General features: G+C 41.9%; 2 protein-coding genes across 5 annotated transcripts in view; both read left to right on the top strand.

Moving 5' to 3' along the window:
- RETREG1 (reticulophagy regulator 1) overlaps positions 1-5001 on the top strand; it is a 129976-nt gene extending 124975 nt beyond the window's left edge. For all 4 annotated transcript variants that reach the window (XM_084781637.1, XM_084781638.1, XM_084781640.1 and 1 more), the window contains one exon: positions 198-5001. In XM_084781637.1, the coding sequence (XP_084637763.1) occupies positions 198-691 (494 nt within the window). In that variant the 3' untranslated portion in view covers positions 692-5001. The remainder of the gene's footprint in view (positions 1-197) is intronic.
- Positions 5002-9210: 4209 nt separating this feature from the next.
- ZNF622 (zinc finger protein 622) lies at positions 9211-21041 on the top strand. The gene is made up of 6 exons (XM_084781641.1): positions 9211-9989; positions 11613-11864; positions 11976-12138; positions 16715-16827; positions 19763-19906; positions 20782-21041. Exons 1-6 carry the CDS (start codon positions 9371-9373, stop codon positions 20907-20909), a joined length of 1419 nt encoding a protein of 472 aa, XP_084637767.1. The 5' UTR covers positions 9211-9370; the 3' UTR covers positions 20910-21041.
- The last annotated feature ends 954 nt before the right edge of the window (positions 21042-21995 follow it).

Below are 21995 nucleotides of genomic sequence, written 5' to 3'. Positions count from 1 at the left end.
GATTCTAGTAGAGTAAAGAAGATAGATGAATGCCTAGTAGCTCATGGGGTTCAGGTCAAAGTCATTTTAGATAGCTCTTGCTCCGGATGTCTTCTCGCACTTAACGCTCTTGCTTCGGATGTCTTCTCGCACTTAACGCTCTTGCTTCGGATGTCTTCTCGCACTCAACGCACGAACCTGTGTTATACATTTTACAGATCTTGACCGGCCCAATGAGGAAGTTTTCTCTCGAGATCTTTCAGATTTTCCATCTCTGGAAAATGGGACGGGAACAAATGATGAAGATGACTTGAGCCTTGGTTTACCTGCGGAGCTCAAGAGAAAAAAGCAACAGTTGGACGGTGGTCACAGACCAGGCAGAGACAGGCAATCGGCTGCTGGTCTCTCCCTTCCTCTGAATAGCGACCAAGCTCTTCACTTGATGAGCAACCTGGCCGGGGATGTCATCACAGCTGCAATGAGTGCCGCTATCAAAGACCAGCTGGCAGGGGCCCAGCAGGCACTTGCTCAGGCTGCGCCCACTCTAGGAGAGGACACCGACACTGAGGAAGGGGATGATTTTGAACTACTTGACCAGGCAGAGCTAGATCAAATTGAGAGCGAACTGGGACTAACACAGGACCAAGAGGTGGAAGCCCAGCAAAGTAAGAAGTCTTCAGGCTTCCTTTCAAATCTGCTTGGAGGCCATTAACTGGGAGGCAGCTTGCAGCAAAGCACAGACAAACCACCCAAAATTTTCAAACAAGCAGGGGGAAAAAATGGAAAAAATTGAATCGTAAGCTTTAATTACTTTAGATTTTTTGTTTTCTTTTCCCTTCTATAGCGAGTTGGGTATGTGTCAACTGATGATAGACTGACATCTCTGATAGCTATTTTTGTGTATTAAGCATGGAAATGAACTTTATAGTTATATATACATACTGTGCTGTCATAAGTGATTAGAGGTTGTTTTTAAAGTGAAGAGAGAGAGAAAAAAAAAACACCAAAATCCCACCAAACTATTAAGATCTTTCTATAAGTATTCTTTTTCTTTATAATTTTCAAGCATGCAGAGATTTATCATAACTTGCTGAAAAGTAACGATTGTGAACACACACTGTATCAGCTCCCTTGGAAGCAGTCTATCAAACATTGGTAGATTTTAATGTAAAAAAAAAAAAAGGAGAAATTATTAAAGTGTTTGTAGTTGAAGGGCTATGGAAACGCTATCAAATTTAACTTTCTAGGAAAAACTGCAAAAATAAGTACTAGCTATAGGCAGGGATAATTCCATGTTGTTCCTACAGTTGTAGACATAGGCTTGCTTGCAAAGGGGCATGTGCCACGGATCGCCACATCTAGTCTTGGAAATAGGTGGTACTGACCCCCAGAAAGCAAGTGGCTGTGTACCTCGTAACGATGCTCTTGTCCTGTTTGCAGTGGGGAGGTTGTAAGTGCACATCTATTTTGCACACTCAGATGTAAGTAAAACCTGATGTTTATATATTGTGTTATAGTCTCCTAAGGGTATAAAACTAGATACTGGTATGTCCCTGAGTGATGTGGTCATTGATGATAAAAACAAACAAACAAACAAACAAAAACTTTTTTTTTTTAAAGTTTACAGATGCAAAGGAGAGGAACTTGCTGGAACTTTAAGGTTTATTTCTTTGCCACTGAAGCCTAATTATGTAATCTCTCTCTTATTGGGAAGCTAGAATATATTTTTCCTTCAAGCTTTTTTTTTTTTTTGATCATGTTGATATAATCACATTTGACTTATAGCGGAAACCAAGATAGTTGTTTTGTGAAACAATTTTTAGTCGTACTGAGGGACCATGTCAGCAACTATCTTAAACCTTCAGGTTCAGCTGGCATTTCTACACAGACAGGCGAGACTCTTAGGAAGAAGGGTCATCGAAAGACTATAGACCTCTGTGTTCTCTTTCAGTTTCATCCCTTTTTATTTCTAAAGACGAATTACAGGTAACTTAAAAAAAATTGACGTACCATCTCTTATTTATGTTTTTCTTTCTGAGGTATTAAAATACTAGACTGAATTTTTTGCCAAATGTAGAAGGGAGGGAAGTTACTGAAGACTCTGAATCCTTGCTCTTTTTGATTGAACTCTGCTTACGTCATTAGTGCCTCATGGCTGTGTCCTTTACTGATACAAAGTAAGCCCGTGCCTTCATTCTCTTGTCCATTTTGGTACCAGTGTAAATTTGTGTTAGAAAAATCTTGGAACTGTGTGAGTCTAGGAAGAATATATCTGAAATCTATTCAATTCATTTGCTGGATGTGAAGAAAAATACAGCCACATATTTATAAAATAGTTGTTACCAGTATTCTTTTTTTATGCGTATGTTTCTTCATTTAGAACATATATCTTAGTCACAACATTAAAAAAAAAAGATGCAACAAAGGTCATCTCAGTTTCTTCACTAAAGAATAAACAAGAGTTGTAATCAGTAATCGGAAGAACATGTTTGAAGTCACTGGACAAGCTTACAAGAAGATACGGTTTACATGGCTGAATAGTGATGGTGTGAGCAAAAAGAAATCTAAACTAAGCTAAACTAATCTAAACTAAAATATTACTAAGTACAAATTAAAAGAAAAATTGGTAAGGGAAAATAGTCACTGGTATGGGGGAGTACCAGAGAAGTGCACTGTAGTCACGTGCATCTCAGTATGAACTGAACAAGACTCCGTGAATAGCAGTTCACATAGGACAGACAGGAAACTCTGCTCAAGCCTAGGATGCTGAAGTGTATGTGTGCTTCCTGTAGAAAGTGTTTCTACTTTTCTTTATTTTTTAAAGATTTATTTATTTATTATGAATACAGTACTCTGCCTGCTTGTACACATGCAGGCCAGAAGAGGGCATCAGATCACATTATAGATGGTTGGGAGCCACTATGTAGTTGCTGAGAATTGAACTCAGGACCTCTAGAGGAGCAGTCTGTGCCCTTAACCTCTGAGCCATCTCTTCAGACACTCCCTCCCCCCCAGTGTTTCTACTTTTAGGCTATATTAGTAAGTAAACCTTAAGAGTATTCTAGTATAGATCCATTGCCATAAGAATTTACCCAAACTGCAGTGTTTTCCCAGTTAAGATCCACGTGGAATGTAGCCATTAAGATGTGAACTATTTAGGTTGGAGAGGAGTTACAGAAAAGCTTTTCTCATTTCCAGTAGAAAGGGCTGAGGAAAAGCATACAACGAGAACAGCACACACTGGTAACAGATTTGGTGCTTACGAATTGGGAGGCTGAGGTGCGAGGTCCACCCGGGATTGCATATGCTCCTCCTAAAACACTTTTGCTTTTTCTTTCACTAAAAACCCTCAAAGGGGATTAAATTTCTTTCTGCCTACCTTTGTAGACTATGGGGAAGACAAAGTGTTGCAAACGTTTTATAATTAGCAAATATCCCCGTATTTAGGTATTATGTAGAGACTTGTTGTGGGGGAGGGGTCTTGCAATGTGGCCCAAAGTTGCCCTTGAACTTACTGTCTTACTGACTCTGCCTCCTGGGTGCTGGAATTAGAGCACTTATTTGAACGTGTGTCCCTGCATTTAAAAGCACAACTTCCTCCTTTTTGAAAACTGGTGAAGGTCAGCACGCTACTTACTGATTTTATGCTACAAGTCCATACAAATTTAAGAAAACTATTTTAATATTTTTGTTTGCAATTATCTGTGTTTACACTCCAGTTTTATCAGTTGTAGGAAGTCATCGTGGACCCATTGGTAACCTGTTGTCACAGAACACGGAAGTCCCAGAAGTCTATGTGTGCACACTGTCCCTCCATTTTCACTGTAGCCTTTGAGGTAGACTGTGTTGTCGAGAGCTGTCCTCTGGGCCTAACTATCATCACTGTTCCCCTAGCAACTGTTCCTTTAAGACTGGGCCTGTTGACAATTCTCTTACAGACGAGGGGCTGGGGAGGGTCATCAGATCCTCATCTGAGATCTTCACCACTTGCTGTTGTGGCCTTCTGTCCAGCTATACACAACTCTGCCCTAAGTATATGTAGCCTCCTGAGGTGCTAGCCTATACAGTGTGTGGAAGGCTAGCTGAAAGGGGTCCCTATCTATGCAGCTTATAGAAGTCATTGTCCAAGAAGAGCTGGTGTGGCTGCTTTGGGGTCACCACACTCCTATAAGTCACTCCTCACCCATGCTCAATCAATAAACCTAATAAACTCACTGGTTTGCCAAGCTAGACTTGAGCAGAATTGTACTTTGGTCTGTCATCTGTGCCTATCTGTGGTGATTAGACATCTGTTTGCATTTCCCCAGGAGAATCTCTGCACATCTGGTTTTGATGTTGATATCATGGCCCTAAGACACGACATCAGAGTCGTATGATAATCCCCAAACAACAGCCTCTTAGCCTTTTACTCAGGTACATTTTGAGAATGAATTTAAAAAGCTACTTGAAGTACATTAGAGGGGAATTAGCATAGCATAAAAGTCTAGACATTGATTTTTTTCCCTGCCTACGCACTATCAAAACCATTATCAAAACCATCTTAAAGGCAACTTTTAAATATCCACTTACAAGAAAACTGTGAAATGGGCCCAGAGCTATAGTGGCCTTATAGTTCAATAAATGCCTGTGAAATAAACAGATGAAAGTATTATAAAAATGTGTATTACTTCACTTGTTTTTGTGGACCACGTGTAAGGTTCTACATTACTTATTTTTCATGATTCTAACACTGCTGGCCATGGAACTCTGGTAAGGTCACTTAACACTTTGTATCTGTTTGCCCTAGAGACAATGATTAAAAGAGCAAGGGCAGGATTGGCAAACTATAATATGGTAAATCCTACCTATTTATACATGGGATGTATACTAAAAATAATTTTAGCTGTTTGAGACAGAGTCTCATTCTTAACACAGGCAGGCCACCTAAGTGCTGAGATTTTAGCCATGAGTCATATGTCCACCTGTATTTTAAGTTTTTTTTTTAAATTCTAGAACCTATAAATAAAGTTTTATTAGAACATAGCTGTGCTTAGTCATTTACATATTGTGACTGGTTGCTTTTATTTTATTGCACAAACCCAAAAGTCCTGAATAAAGACTAGAGAAGACTACAAAGCCTAACCTTTTACCTACCTGTCCCTTTAAGGTAACCCCCTATCTACGTAATAGGAAACGCCAAGTAATAGTATTCTGTTTAATCTCCAAGACTGCACATTTAATAGATGACTCAGTCTATTTCCTGTTGCTGTAACAGAACTCATGAGGCTGGCAAGTTTATAAATAAATCTATTTAGTTCTCAGTCCTAGAGGTCCAAGAGTATGGCTGTCTATTGGCATCTATTGTGTTGCTGCTGCTGATGGCTGAAATGCTGCTCTACATGTGGAAGAGAAGTAGAAGTGAAAGTGGATGCACGTGGAAGACAGTACCACACGGTGATGGTGGAGGCTGACCTACTTTCAACAGGCAACTGTTGGAGTAACCAATTTAGTCCCAGTTTCTTGACAGAAACATTAGTCCATCATTAAGGCACCACGCCCATGGCCTAATTATGTCTGAAATATCCACTGCCTCCCAATACTGTTATACTGCGGAACAAAATCCTAGCACATGAGTCTTGAAGGGCCGCACCGGGTCTAAATATTGGCAAGCACAATTAACATCCTGATAGAGTGGTCAGTAAACTGGGGTCACATTACTAGCAGAGAAAAAAACCAGACTGACGGCAAAACCTGTTTTTTCATGTTCACTACAGAATCAATGGAGGTAGCAACGCTCCTTTAAAGAAGACTAAAGAGTATTGAGAAGCCAAAGGTGCTAAAACAGGATCATGAAAATAAACAAGAGCAAGGAAATAAAGACATGAGGAACATACAAAATCAAATAGGAAAAAAAAAACCCAATAACCAGAAATGCTTTTCTTTATATAGCCATCCTTTGCTTTTCAGGGAAGCTTGAAAATAAATATATATATTGTTGAAAAAGTAACTGTTATTCTTCTGGCTCGATTGTTTGGGAGGTTTACTACCTCCTTCTGCTAACCTAGGTCTAGTCCCGGAAGCTTCTAGCCTCCATACAATCTAAGCTAGGCCTAGAATGTTTTCAGCCTCTGAGCTGTACTGCTTAATAACCTCACGCTTCCTTGTTCTTTCTGAACTCTGGGCTGGCTGGTTCAGCTTAGCTGTTCTGGTTCAAACTCTTCTCCCAGCTGATTTACTTAATCTGGCTTCTCTCTTGGCTTGGAATTTCTCTGCTTGCCTTGGTACTAACTCAGCCATCTGCTCTAATCTTCTCTCTCTCTCTCTCTCTCTCTCTCTCTCTCTCTCTCTCTGGCTTGTTCCTGTCTTCACCTGAGTTGTCTCTCTCCAACTCATCTCTCTTTTACTGTCCTGGTAAAAACTACCTCCTCTCTCTGTAAAACTGCCTCTTGTTTGTTTGTTTTTTTGAGATTGAGTTTCTCTGTGTCATGCTGGCTGTCCTGGATTCTGGACTCACTTTGTATACCAGGCTGGCCTCAAAAGTCACAGTGCTCCACCTGCGAGTGCTAGGATTAAAGGCGTGTGCCATCTTCAACTCTTAAGTAGTTTATCCTATTTTGTTAAATCTTCTCGGATTCATCACCTTTCCTGCCACTCAATTAGGCATCACTTTCAAACGTGGGTGCTTCCTTCTACAAACTAACTTTACCTTCCTTAGGGATTAAAGGCGTGTACCACCAAGCCTGGATCTCAGCTTCTCTTTATCTGATACTTGCTCTATACCAGGCTGGCCTTGAACATAGATCTGTTTGCTTCTGCCTCCTGGATTAAAGGCATGTTTGTATCCCAGCCAGATCAAACAGACCTAGATCATCTTTGGATGTGATCTCTTGCCAGACAGATCACATAGACCTAGAAGGTCTTTGGATGTGATCCCTGGCCAGAACAGCCATTCTTCTACATTTTGGTCAGTTCAGTTGATAACCAATACTAGCTGTATTTTTCAAAATGGGATGAGTCTAGAAAGCTTAGTTATTGCAAAAAAAAAAAAAAAGGGGGGGGGGGATAATCTCTAAATAAAACTGCAACAAAAACCATTAAATTTAACTTTTGCCCTTCAGAATTGTAGATTTAAGAGATAATGAATAGTCTCTGTCTTGGTGTTACTCTAGTCTCTGCTAAGCAGCAATGGAAGAGAGTCCTGTTTCACGGAATTTATACTGAGGAGGACTAACATGATGTGTGGCTAGCAACCCATAAAGTCTGCCTGGCCCCACTCCCCTGCTTTTCATGATCTCATGAATAGTCCTCTCACACTAAATGAGCTGACCTGCATTAGAGAAAATCGTATAAGTACTTAGTTAAGGCTAGACCACAAGAGCCATTGTGACTCCAATCTGCTCTTTCCTTCTTCCTTTCTTTTCTTTTTTCTTTCTCTTCTTTTCTTTTTCGAGACACGGTTTCCCTGTGTAACAGCCTTGGATGTCCTGGACTAGCTCTGTAGAATAGGCTGGCCTTGAACTCACAGAGATCTGCCTGCCTCTGCCTCCTTAGTGCTGGGATTAAAGGCATGCACTGCTCTGCTTTTTCTAAAGGCGACCTGAGAAGACAAATAGTTGTATGGAGTTGATTCAATTGTCGAGGAACTGAACTCTTTTGCTATTAGCCATTCAAGGCATTTCTGATGCGACTCCTCCAGCCATGGTAAAACACTCAAACCTTCAGGTGACTTCAGCTTGGCAGCAGGTCCACTGTGAACTCATGTAAGGGGCATAAGAGTCACCTAACTCAGCCAAGACTTTCTGCTTGCCTTACAGAAACTGAGCTAATGTTTTAAATATTAGAGCAATCTTAATTAGCTAAATATTAGAGCAATCTAATACAGCTCTAATAACTAAACAGTGATAAGGAGAATAGCAATACCTAGTAAGGACTTAGGAAATGGGGAGCAGGCAGTATTTTTGACAGAAAGACCCAAAAAGCCCCTCCTCATAAAGGCATTTGGACAATAACCTAAAAAAGGCAGCAAGATGGCAGAAACGCGTTCGTCTAGAATAGAAAAGGATTTCTTTAATTTTTCTTTCTTTCTTTTTTTTTTTTTTTGTTTTTTGTTTTTTGTTTTTTGAGACAGGGTTTCTCTGTGTAGCCCTGGCTGACCTGGATTCGTTTGTTGGCCAGGCTGGCCTTGAACTCACACTGATCTGATCAGACTGCCTCTGCCTTCCCGAGTGCTGGGATTACAGCGTGTGCCACCACGCCCAGCCTTAGCAAAGGATTTACTAAAAATATACCTGCTTAACCTGTTGGGACAATCGCCCTCAGGATTAAAGCAGGGTGTGTTAAGATGCAGGCATAGGTGGACACAGATCCTGTGTTTCCAAGGCTTGGTTTGAATTTTATTTAGGATCAAAGGAAAGCCACTTACTTGATTTTGAACAAAAAGGAACACGATCTAATCTGAGTAAGAATAATAAACTCTAGAAGCTTCGACAACGTTCAGATCTGGCTGAGCCAGGCAGTGCGGATGAATCCGTGAAGACTTTCAGATTTTTATTTTCCTACGAAACACTGCCCCGTGTATATGAGGTTATATAGGCAAATTGAGCAAATGAATTAGGGCAATTCCAAATTGATATGAATTGCTGCTGTTTTTATCTCACAAATCCTTTTAACTTTTAGATGCTGAAATAGTTTCCGATCGTTAAAAGCAACTTCATATAGTTTTGCTTTTTATATGGCGACTTGGATTTAAATTTTCACACGTGGCTCGGATTATATTTTTGTCGGACAGTGGCTGTGCTTTTGGCACCCAACAGGAAACCTTTTCATACAGAAGTCCGCCCATAAGATGAAAAGGTCAAGGCTTGAGTCTGTACTCTACAGTTTCCGGGGGCACAGGACAGCTGGCCTTAAGAGGACTCCGGAAGTGCCGCGCTGCGGCCACGTTTGATCTCCCATTCCATAGGCACAGAAGACAGTGCCGAGGGACTCCATCTCAAGCGGGCGGCCTCACGGACTTCCCAGAGCAGCCCCAGGCGCCCACGCCCTCCTTCCTCTTCCGTAACTTCCACTTTAACAGCATCACAGCCCAACGACACAACCGCTAGGCACGGGTAGACTCAGGGAGGTGGCAACCTCTAGGGACCGCCCACCTCTGACTGACAGGGAGGATCCTCCAATAGAAATGACGTCCGTCACTTTCCGGGGCGTGGTCAAGAAAGAGGCAGGACTTCCTGCCCGACAGTTTATAATTTCCGTGTGTGCCGGAAGTTCCCGCAGTTCGACTCCTGAAGCCACGGTGGGGCGTAGCTACCTTGTCGTGGCTGGAGGCGCTGTAGTAGTTTAGGGTCTTGTGAGGACTGCTAGGCTGATCTGTAGGCTCTCGGCTAGGTCGTCTCTTCGTTCCGGCCGGGCCATGGCGACGTACACCTGCATCACCTGCCGGGTGGCGTTTCGCGACGCGGAGATGCAGCGGGCGCACTACAAGGCCGACTGGCACCGCTACAATCTGCGGCGCAAGGTGGCCAACATGGCCCCGGTGTCGGCCGAAGGCTTCCAGGAGCGGGTGCGGGCTCAGCGGGCGGTGGCGGAGGAGGAGAGCAAAGGCACGGCCACCTACTGCACCGTGTGCAGTAAGAAGTTCGCCACTTTCAACGCCTACGACAACCACCTCAAGTCGCGGCGGCACGTGGAGCTGGAGAAGAAGGCGGTGCAGGCGGTGAACCGGCAGGTGGAGATGATGAACGAAAAAAACTTGGAGAAGGGACTGGGCGTGGACGGTGTGGACAAGGATGCCATGAACGCCGCCATCCAGCAGGCTATCAAGGCCCAGCCGTCCATGTCTCCCAAGAAAGCGCCCTTCGTGCCCCCGGAAGAATCCCCGAGGGCGGAGGGCGCCAGACGGGCCACTCAGGAGCGAGACCCCACGGAGAAGCCGCCCCGGCTCCAGTGGTTCGAACAGCAGGCGAAAAAGCTGGCCAAGCAGCAGGGGGAGGAAAGTGAGGAAGACGAAGAGGAAGACGACGAGGAGGAAGGTAATGGCCCTGTCGGGAGTGGGGTGGGTGGGGCCCTGGCTCCCGGGAAATCTGCAGATTGGGATTGAGTCCTCGGCGGGATTTTTGGCAAAGTCGTCCTCCAAGGGATGGAATCCACCCCTCCCCTGCCCTCCCCACACCCCCGCGCTTGTCGGGGAAGCACTGCACTGAGGCCTAGCCCGACCCTTTTACTTAGTGTTTAAGGTTGGCGGCAAGGTGTCTCTTTCCCAGGCTGGCCTTGACTTTCTTATCCTTTTACCACCGCCTTCGCGGGAGCTGGGTTCTAGGCCCACGGCATCCTGCCTGGATTTAGGGTTGTTAACCTGTTTGTTTCTTTTAACTATTTTGGCAGATGGATTATAGGCCTTCCTTTTTTAATTAATTAATTAATTTTTTAAATGCTTGCTCCTGGCCCAACCAAACTTCCGGTGGACAGTTGTTTAGGATTGTTTAAGCATCTTTATTATTGACAAAGCGAGCGTTACATTTTTTTTATTTATACGAAGTTTTAGTTATATGATTTGAAGGAAATAGCACGTATTCGTTGAATAAAGTGATGGGTTTCATTACGACATTTTAGAGTGATGCGCAAAAGTGGTTTAAATACCTCACTGGTCTGTATCTCCGCAACATTTTGTCTGCCTCTCTGTTGTGGCTACAGGGCCTAGAGCACTGATTGGAAAAAGAATAAGAGAATAGAGGTGCTTTATAAACGAGTGACTTTTGCTTGTTTAGATGAGGAATGGTTACACAGAAAGACATGCTCTTGGCACACTGCTGTAGAACTTGTGGTTATAGTGGCTTCTTCTTATGATTTTGCATTTCATTTAGTTGATTAAAACCGAGTGAGGGGTTCAAACTGCCTGCCAGCCTGAAATGTGGGGCTCCAGCTGTTAAACTCTGTGAGATGTTTATTCATTCACCCCCGCAATACTGTTAATTTATAAGCAATACAAACCTATTTTGCTACAGTCATGGAGGCTGGGAATTAAAAAAGGAAATCTAGCTGCTGGCAGCTTGACTGTCTGGTGATAGCCTGTTCTGTGGAAGATATTTTTCTAAGGCTTTGTTTACATGGTGGAAAAGGCAGAGAGGTCTAGGCTGTGTACTCATGGAGGATTAGCAAACTACAGAGGAGGAGGCTGGCTAGTTCACTAAGTTCTTAGGATATCCATCATTCCTGACGGCTCCTGGAGGTCCCACTTGTTACATTGGTGACTAAGTTGAACTTGGAAGAACATAAACATTCCAACTAAAGCATTCATATAATATCCCTGCATGCACCATAGTGTACACTAGCGTATTCCTGTGAAGTAGAAATGGCGGACAGTTACTTAGTAGTTCGGAATCCACTTAGGTAGTGTGCAGTCAAGGGCTAGGTGCTGTGAGGCACAGGAAGGAAGTTAAAGACTACTTCAAAGAGCTTACCGTGGGCTGGAAAAGAATGATAGTATTCAAAGTTGTCTGAGGGTAAATAAATAGCTAAAACTGAGGTCTTGAAAGAGAACTTGGCTTCCGGGGGACAGGTGAGACTCGTACTATGTCATGACGCATTTGATGTCTGTGCTTACTTTACCACACCTTTAAAAGTAAATTTGTTTTTCCAAACTCTCTGGCTTGAAGATTGGGAAGATATTGATTCAGACGACGGCTTGGAATGTGAGAACCCTGGAGTGGACGATCAGGATGCAGAAGATGAAGAAGAGGCTGGGGAGAGCCCACCCCTAGGTGCCATCCCAATCACAGACTGCTTATTTTGTTCTCATCACTCAAGCTCCCTCGTGAAGAATGTGGCTCACATGACTAAAGTCCACAGCTTCTTTATTCCTGATATAGAGTATCTTTCAGATTTGAAAGGACTGATTAACTATTTGGGTAAGTACAATCCTGCTTTTGATGAAGAAATAGCTTTCAATTTGTGAGAGTAAATATTGAGATTTAAGATTGTTAATTTAAGATTGTTATGTTTTTTTCCCATCTGACCAGGAGAGAAAGTCGGTGTTGGCAAGATTTGCTTGTGGTGCAATGAGAAAGGGAAGTCATTCTACTCCACAGAAGCTGTGCAGGCGCACATGAATGACAAGAGCCACTGCAAGCTCTTCACAGACGGGGACGCTGCTTTGGAGTTTGCAGACTTCTATGACTTTAGGTAAGAGGAGTGGAGTTGTGAAGTGATCTGAGCCATAGTTACAGTGAAGTGATGGTGGATGGCACTTGTCCCCCTCTTCTGGGAATGAGCTAGGCTCACCATGCTGGGAGCTGTGACTTCACACTCAGCTTTGCTCAGTATCTTCTCAACCCATATTACACATCTCTAAGTTGCAAGCGCACTGGAACACATCTGGAAAAGTGACGATCTCCAGCCCAAAGTGAGCGTAAATCACTTGGCTTTGTTCTTTGTGATTTAATAGGCAGAACTTTAATTTTGCTAATTACCTTGGAATAGAAATACAAAAATGAGATTTCTCATTCTGGGTTCCAAGAGAAACTTGGAATCACAGACCTACTAAAGAAACTGAACTGCTTGGTATTCTATGCCAGACCTTGGCATTTGGTAGTGAGATTATTTCATAGATAGTTCAGCTCTGACTAGATTCCTGAACAGTTCATACATATACGTTGGTTAGGTGTTCACGAAGAATTAACTGTTGCCTGTGCGCCTCTGCCTCTCCCCCACCCCCACCCCCCTCATATGAGCGCGGTTTTTCGAGACGGTTTCTCTGTGTAGTCTTGGCTGCCCTGGATGTGCTTTGTAGACCAGGCTGATCTGGAACTCACAGCAGTTCACTTGCCTTTGCCTCCCCAAGTGCTGGGATTACAGGTGTGTGTCACTGCACTAGGATGTATCATTAATTTCTTTTGTCAAAATTTCTGTGATAATAGCACAGAGTATATACAGGTGTGTGTACCATGCCAAGCAGCCACAGCCCCAGTGATACAGATGGGGAGAAAAATTTTAGACTTTTCGAACTTGCTTAGCCCTCTCTCTGTTCCTCATTTTTTAGTTTGCAATTGCGGGTGGCAGTTGGATTGCACAGTTGGGAGGTTAGAGGTGGCAGCAGTGTAGAAGACAGGTATGAGTTTCTGCTGGAGACGGAAAGCATCCTCCCCAAGCAATAAGATACTATTCAGCCTTCTCTACTTTGACCTTTAGACCTAATGACTAATTGGGAGTAGGCTAAACAAATAGAGATAGTCAGGAGGTGGTAACTTTAGTAACTGGCTTCAGATGTGAAGTATAGGCGTTCTGATTTCTTTATCTGCATCTATCTGCTCCTTGTAAAAATAGCCTCCTACTGAGCCTCGTAGATTTCAGTGCCTCCAATAGGCTATGATTACCAGTTTATATCTCTAACGCAGCTTCTCAACTTCAAACTTTGAAGCTCTCGTTAACATTTGTATTGCAATCTGCTATCTAACCTAACCTACTCCACCTTACTACATAATGTTAATTCTGTCCTTCCCAGTAATGTAAGCCAGCAATTTTGTAGTCATCCTTGGTACTTTTCTTTTTCCTTTCTTTTTTTTTTTTAAAGATTTATTTATTTATTATTATGTATACAGAGCTCTTCCTGCATGTACACCTGCAGGCCAGAGGAGGGAATCAGATCACATTACAGATGGTTGTGAGCCACCATGTGGTTGCTGGGAATTGAACTCAGACCTCTGGAAGAGCAGTCTATGCTCTTAACCTCTGAGCCATCTCTCTAGCCCCTTTGGTACTTTTTTTATGCTTGCATTAATCCTTTAATCTGTTTTATCAACTTGAAGTTACCTTTAGCATTTGACTATTTGTCACTTCCTCCAGTGTCCGGGTCTAGGTTGCCATCCACTGTCACTGAGTTTTGTTGTCTGCCTGATGTTACTTTTTCATCCTCACCACTTCCTGTGTCATGTTCTCAAAGCTAGCTTGAGGGACCCTTTTATAACATTAAGTCAGGTTGATTGACAGAGTAGGTGTTCCGACTCTAGCTATGATTCTGCTTTTTAGATTTCTGGATTTTTAACTAATACATACCAAATATGTGAATCTCAGGGCTTTTCCATTTAGCTTTAGCTCAGAGAGTTCAATGGCTTGAGTCCTCTTTTCCTGAAGAATGCAAATATATTTCCCTTTGCCATCAAGACCTTCCATAGAACAGCAGTGCCTCCCTATCATTTTTATCCCTTACTATCCTCAGCCCTTTTTTGCCATTTCATGCAATACATATTATTGCTTATTGTCTCTCTTCTTGATGGGATAGCTCCTTTTGCTGCATTTTGTTGTTGTTTGTTTTATTGTATACTAAGTGTGCTGCTCAGACTGTTGGTATGAATTAAAATTGACTACTGGTGTAAATGGTTAAAGAGTTTCCTAGCCAGGGATGGTTCAGTAGGACAGCACTGGTCTAGCTTGTTTAAGGTCCTGATTTTGTTGCTAATGCCAACAACAACAAAAAACCTTAACAAAAGAATGGTGTTCTCCTTTGCCAGAATTGTGCTTTTTGTGGACTTGATGTACTCTTTTACCTCCAAAAGTGATTAATGGTATGAGCTTTTTCAAAAGATGAACATTAGATGATTTATTTGCCTTACAAAGCAAAAGTTGATAATGTTTAATAAGAAACCTTGGAAAACAGAAAATGTTGACAACAAGGCCAGCACTGAGTGCTTACTACCTCCCAAGCCTTGTTCTCATGAGTACTTTTTATGAATTTACTGGTCTAAAAAAATGTGCACAGTGTAATTCACCCTTCCAAGATAACTTTTGTTTTGGACTTATATGTTTTTTGAAGGTTGGATTACATGTTTTTGAACTTTTATATAAGTAGAAGAGCAAAGAATGTACCCTTTGTGTTTGGAACTTTTTTCAACTTCACATTTGGGAAAACTCATACCTTTTTGTTTTTGTTTCTGAAATTTCTTCTTCAGATGTGTTATGTGTGTGTGTGTTTTACATGCATGTTTGTATGTGTACCATATGTTCCCAATACCTGTTGAGGCCCTAAGTGGAGCTCAGAGACCCAGGGATAAATCAGAAACAAAAATGCCTCAAAGTGGTTATGTTTCTGCTTTAGTCTTACTGATAGTTGTGAGCCAACGTGTGGGTACTGGGACGGGAACCTGGGCCTTCTTCAAGAACAAGTGTTCTTAACCAGTGATGGATCCATCTCTCTGGATCCATCCTGTTTTATATAATTGCAGATTTTTTTTTTTAGGTTACTAGATTGAATGTTTTCTAGTTTTTAATCTACTGTAGATACACATATAAGTGGTGTCCAGTTTTGAGCTGATAGAAACAATGCTGCTTACCATCCTGCCAACATTTGTAGATGTGCATATTTTACCTACTATGTATGGATCGAGGTGTTGGACCATAGAAGATAGACATACAGATGTGTGTGAGTGTGCACGCACCCTCTCCCATGTTCAATTTTAGAAGATGCTGTTAAATTGTTTTTCAAAGTGTTCTTTATAGTAGTACTGTTACTGAGGGCAAGTTTTTCTTTTTAGCCATATGGCTGAATATATAGTGGTTTTACTTTGTATTTTATTATGGCCAATGTTATTGTGAACACTTTTACATATTAATTAGCTACTTGGAGGTATTTTTGTTTCTGATTTAGTCTTTTATCTGTTTCTTGGTGGATTGTCTAGCTGTTAATATTTCAATGTGTATTTGTCCAATTACTTCTTAAAGTTAAAATTTATTGTTTGTGTTTTTATATTCGTTACATGTGCTATAAATGTACAAATGCACATGTCATGTGGAGGCCTGAGTTGGTGTTACTACACCTGAGTAACACCTGAGTTGGTTACACTCCACTTTATTTTTTTAAACAGGGTCTCACCTGGGACCTTGAGCTTACTCCTTCAGCTAGACTGGTGGCTGGCCAGCCAGCTCCTTAGATGCTCTTGTAGTCACTCCCTTAGTGCTGTGCCTTGGTTTCATGTAGCTGCTGGAAATCAAGCTCAGATCTGGTTGCATGGCAGGTACTTTACCCACTGAGCCATCTCCCCATTACTGTCTATAGTTATTTTCTGTATGTCCATTTAAATATAAAATTTTGTAAATATTTAGAAACAAAGATTCTTCTAGAATTATATTGTCCAGTGTAGTAATTACTAGGCAAATCTTTATAACCACTTAAATAAAACATATATATTAAAAATTCAGTGCTTGCACAGGGCATGGTAGTACATGCCTTTAATCCCAGCACTTGGGGAGGCAGAGGCAAGTGGATATCTGAGTTCCAGGCCAGCCTGGTCTATAAATCAAATCCAGGACAGCTAAGGCTACACAGAGAAACCCTATCTCAAAGAATACAACAAAACTCAGTGCTTTAGTCACACTATCTGCATTTTTTAAAATTCAGATTTGAAAGCCTATGTATCTAAAGCTAACATGTGAGACACATAGAATATGTTTTTTATTTTTTGTTTTTGTCATCACAGAATTCTGTTGGACTACAGTTTTCTAGAACTTGTTTATATTGTAAATGGGCTGTAACTTCATGTCTAGCTCTGTGCTCGCTCTTCTGCTTTTGGTAACCGTCCTAGAGAGGTGAAAACATCCTCTTAAGGGTCATTTGGTCATATTGTTGCAGAGAAATTTTGACAGTAGTTTTATCCCTCAGTCCTTTTTGTGGGCCTTCCCTGGGAGCAGTTGGCAGCTTTATCATGTTTGCAAACGCAGGCATCCCTTTCAAGTCTGTGTATTTATTAGTGCTATTTGTCTGTTACAGGAGTAGCTACCCTGATTACAAGGAAGGGCAGGACCCTCGTGAGCTTGACGAGCTGTCATCTGACAAGATCTTGGAATGTGATGATGAAACCATGGAGCTGATACTCCCTTCTGGTAAGTGTATTTGTCAAGAAGGAGTAAAGAACATGAACCTTAAAGTGGTGTGTATTTGTGCGCTCACTCTCACATGTGTGTTCTTAAGTCCTTGTAACTTTAAAAGTTGGCTACTTAGCTCTAAGTTAGCTCTTTCACTAAAATTGGGTCATTGTTTTCCCTTGTTTCTTTTCAGATTTACATTATTTTGACCAGGTATTTCCTTAATTTTTTCCTAAATGTAGACTGATAGATCCCTCACCTCAATCTCTCCCTCTCTCACTTCTGTGTATATGTATTTGTGCCCTTTTTCTTTGTGTTTGGCATATCTGTATGTGCATATGCAAGTGTGTGTGTGTGTGTGTGTGTGTGTGTGTGTGTGTGAGAGAGAGAGAGAGAGAGAGAGAGAGAGAGAGAGAGAGAGAGAGAGAGAGAGAGAAGGTTAGAGGTCAATGTTGGACATCTTCCTGAGTTCTTATTATTGCTCCTTATGAGTTTATCTAATAAAGCAACAGTTTTTTTTAACCCCACTAGCTTCCAAAATAATTGACACAGAGAAACTATGATTTATTTTATAAGCTTAAAGCATTGGAGTTGGGCAGATTTCAACTCTCAGAGCTACTTAGCTATCTCTCAGCTACACAACCCATGCTACTTGCCAATAGGTCGTCCTTGCTGGCTCTGTCTGCTCCATCCAGCTTTGACCTCCTAGTCCATCCTCTTCCCCGACTCTCCCATCTTCGAGGCAGGTAGTGAGGCCAAAAGAGTAGGAATTAAAAATCTCCAGAGACCTAGCTCCAATGACCCACTTCTGTCAACTAGTCCTACCACTTAAAGTTTCTGTTTCTTCACTTGGGGAGCCTCTCATGTTCAAACTGTAGCAGGCTGCCAGAAAAAGCTTGATATCTTGACGTTTGAATACCAGTGCTTGGGTTGCCTATCTCTTGTAGTTGAGGAGAGGCACAGAGGATGAATTCTGTCTTCTTCCTTAGAGAATAGGACTTATTGTAAGATATTATCCCATGAGGAGTGGAAGAAGTCATGAATATGAGAAACATCCACTGTTGTTTATTGTATAGGAAGAAAGAAACGAGGCAATGAGCTGGCAGGGATGGGGGAGCCTCAGAGGGCATTGTTTGAAATGAAGGAGAAGGGAATGTAGAGAGGATAGTAAAGTTCCCGCTGCTTACTGAGCACGTAGGAAGCTGACACAGGACCAGGCAATTTCTACAGGGTCTTACACCAAGCCTTTTTGGAGTCCCTACACTGCAAGGTAGCTTTGCAGTAACAGTGCAGCAGTAGTGGCAACGAAGCACTATGTGTGAAGTCTTGCTTTCCTGTTTTGCTGTGCTTGATATCACTGTGTAGTACAAAGAGCTGTCATTAGCTCCAGTTACTAATTTTTTAACTCCTAAAGCAGAGAGGAAGTTTTATTGTAATTTATTGTAGCCTATACATGCACAGTGGTAACAGGGTGAATATAATCTCTGAACAAACATTGTATAAAAATGTAGTGGCAGCATGTGGATCAGCTAGTCGTTTCTGAATAAACCTCAATTGCCAGGGCCAGTTTGGAAAGGATCATACAGCTGACAGTCTGTTTTTAAGCTTGTTTGAAAAGCATCAGTTTTAGCACCAGAGACAATGAAAACAATATCCAATAGAGGGCGCTCTGAGCACTTCTTTGGGAGATTGTGGCCTGGCTCAGTTCCTTTGCATTTCCTTCATTACTCTTCACTTCATATGGAGGAAATTGGTGTGAAAGATACAATGATTTATTTGCCAGAGAAACTGCTGTTATATCCACGAGAAAAGCACAATTAATCCTAGGGAAATTAGATTTGGAAATACTCTAGTATCTAATATTAATTGTATTGGTTGTTCAGCAGGAATAGACAGTTTTATGAATAGTTCCATGGTGAAAGCTACATGGACAGGAATTTCATAAGTCAGCATAACAGTTGTTACTGGGCAGGTACAGTGTTGTAAAGCCAATCTGTTCTTCCCAAGGGCCTTCAGGTTGAGCTGCTCTTAGCACTTTATACGGTCTTATTGCCGAGCTCTGACTGTTAACTGACAGCAAGAGTAGCTCACTTCTCTTCTGCTTGCTCTCAGAAGCTGTAAGATGGATTTCCAAATGTTGCTTACAAAAATATACATACTGACTTACTGTATATTAATTACCAACTATCATTTACTCATATAGGGATAATCATCCTTGGAAATCTGGGTCATCCTTACCTTACTTATGTTGGGATTTTATTAGTCTAATTATAGATGTTCGTTCCAAGCTTTACAAGGCCAATACCATTGTCCCTTAGTTTTCTAATTAAAAATGTATATTCTTTTCTTTGTTTTAAAATTTTACTTACTATTCTTGTGAGGGGGCTTGGTATGTCCGGGAAGGCCTATGGACAACTCTGTGGGGCTGTTCTCTCCATCCAGCTCAGTGTGGCTTCTGGGGATTGGCATGCCCCTAACCTCCTGAGCCATCTTACTGGCTTTGCTGCTACATTTTAGTATGTTCAATAGCATCTTTTTCCTTCTTCAGCCACCAGATGTCAGTAGCACTCCACCTGTAACAATAAAGACGGCTACAGCCGATGTCAGATTTCCTTGTGTGGTAAAATTCACTCCTGTTGGAGGACCACTGGAATAGAAAAAGAGAGGAAAGAAGGTTTTATTTCCTTTCTGCTCCAGTTATGGCTGTAGACCTTATATCAGGGCTAGTCCCTCCTTGATCTTCTTTCTCTTAGGGGTTTTTAGCCTTTATTTATATATTTTCTTAATAATCTTGGTTTGTTTTTCTGTAGAAGATATACATTGTCCTGGTTACCTCTGCTTTCCTACCAGGAATTTCTAAGGCTTGGTGCCCTTGAAGATCTTTCAGGAAGCCTTTGACTTATAGCTCTGAATTGAAAGAAACTTGTTTGAATATTACTCTTTCAAAATACAGGTGCCAGAGTGGGTCATCGCTCCTTGATGAGATACTACAAACAACGATTTGGCTTGCCAAGAGCTGTGACAGTTGCTAGGAATCAGAAGGCTGTGGGCAGGGTACTCCAGCAGTACCGAGCCCTGGGGTGGACGGGCAGCACAGGTACATCGATGCTTACTTACATGCATGGATTTCGTGGGGGCTTGGGTGGCATGTTCTCATTTGTGTTGTCCTTCTAGGGCCTTTTCCAGGGAAGCTAAACCTCTTAGCTCAGGGACTTCCATTACCACATGGTACTTAGTGCAATAAATCCAAGACTCCATGACCTAAAAAAATAATAATGTTCCTAGCCTAGTAACTTAATGTGCACCGTGAACATTTGCAGAAGATCATAGTTATAAAAGGAATCTTAGAAATCATTACAAGCTGAAAGTACCTGGAGGTAACAGAAATTAGATAGGATCTTAGTGGAGCTGTAGAGTCTGACATGACATGTGGAGTCTCATTATTAAATTTCAATTTCAATTTTCTCATTTATATAAGGGAAATAAATGATCAACGGACCCTCCTTAGCATTGAGAGGTTTGACTGTCATTATGCATATATGATATAGGTACCACAGGTCTGTTGTCAGCCCTCTTAGGCATTTTTTTTTTCCCTAATAGAAGTAGATTGAAATGAGTAAAGCTGACAACTGACGTTATTAAATGTTGAAACCATAGTGTGCTGTCGTCTTTGTTCTTCTGGGGAAGAACCTTTGAGTAGAGTGGTGAAGATAAGAGAACTGCCTATCTGATGTCGCAGAAAGCTCTGGTGCCTAAAACATTGCAAACGCCACTGTTTACAACATCCTTAGACATAGTTCTGGGATGCATGTGGATCCATGGCCCTTTGCTTGGAACCCCCACATTAGCATCTGTCTTTAAATCTAAGAACCCACTTAACAAGTCAACTTTAGAAATTTTCTGCAAAGATTTGACTTACACTGACAACAGAAGAGACCCATGGCTTAGTGTCTACCCTCCTCCCAACCACAGGCGCAGCTCTCATGCGTGAACGGGACATGCAGTATGTCCAGAGGATGAAATCGAAATGGATGCTGAAGACGGGAATGAAGAACAATGCCACCAAGCAGATGCACTTCAGGGCCCAAGTGAGATTCTGAGAGGCTGAGACTGAGAGATGACTCCCTCACTGCGCTTCTCTCCTCGTCTGAGGACCAGGGAAGCCAGATTGTGGAATGGATGTTTTGCTGCTACTTTGTTTGTTCTGATCTAATAAAGTCAGAATCATGTTAGTCTTCAGATGTCATTTTTGAGCCGTGTTTAAAGCTTTTAAGTGATGACGTGTTTGTTGGGCTCCAGGACTTGCATTACTGCCTGACAGTTGCTTTATTGCCTCAGCTTTCAAATGCTTTCTGGCTGTCAGCATAATGTGGGAAGCATAAATGATTTGTCTACTCCAAAATTAGTTTAAATGTTGGAATAACTCATCACATCATGTCAGAGAGACCTAAGTTGGGGACTTTGAGGCTTACATAGGAGGAAGACTGAATGTCACTTGTGAATGTGTTTGGCTTAGGAAGTAGCCCATGGCTCAGCACAGTGATGGGAAGGATGTAGGGAAGGAAAGAACACAACATGCTAAGGGCTTGCTGTGATGCTTTTTACTTCTAAATAAGAACAAAGAGTGACTGTCAGACCTTATGTAGTTTTTAGGACTGTCTCTTAGTTAAATCTCGGAAGAGTTCTTAGTTTAGGTCACTTAGAAGAAGGCACTAACAATACATTGGTAGGAGGCAAGCTAAACCTACTAGTCAGTGAGCTACCTTTGTGATGTTGGAAAAGCGATACCATTTTTGCACATTTTTGGGTTTTCAATCCTTTTATCTCACAAGTTGTGAGGGCTCAACAAACCAAAGGACCCACTCCATAGTAAGCTTCCCAGCAATAGCTTCTTGGATAAAGTCTCCTTCAATATAAAAGGGCTGGTCTAGCACGGTACTGTGATGCAGTGACTGAGGATGCCAGTAGGCGGTGCTGGCCTGGACCCTGTGCTCGAAGACCTTTGCCATTCTGTTTTATTTTGACACTTAGGGTACAGGATTGAATTACATGCTGCTCAGGATCCAAGTTAACTATTATTTTAAAAGAGAAAGGGGCTCCCTGGCTTGAGTTTTGTTCCTTCATCTCTTCTAGCATCCTCCCCACAGAAGTACTCGGGCTCTTCACATCTCTGACATGTACTTAAA

This window comes from Acomys minous (assembly GCF_964271855.1).
Source record: "Acomys minous genome assembly, chromosome: 5".
Classification (NCBI taxonomy): Eukaryota; Metazoa; Chordata; class Mammalia; order Rodentia; family Muridae; genus Acomys; species Acomys minous.
This window is presented reverse-complemented; position numbering and strand designations above follow the sequence as displayed.

Bases quoted from the DNA above. Each gene is read 5' to 3' on its own strand.
- ZNF622 (XM_084781641.1), top strand. From the start codon at position 9,371: ATGGCGACGTACACCTGCATCACCTGCCGGGTGGCGTTTCGCGACGCG. The intron at 11,865-11,975 runs GTAAGTACAATC...CCATCTGACCAG, and splicing joins AGGACTGATTAACTATTTGG to GAGAGAAAGTCGGTGTTGGC. The intron at 19,907-20,781 runs GTACATCGATGC...TCCCAACCACAG, and splicing joins GGGGTGGACGGGCAGCACAG to GCGCAGCTCTCATGCGTGAA.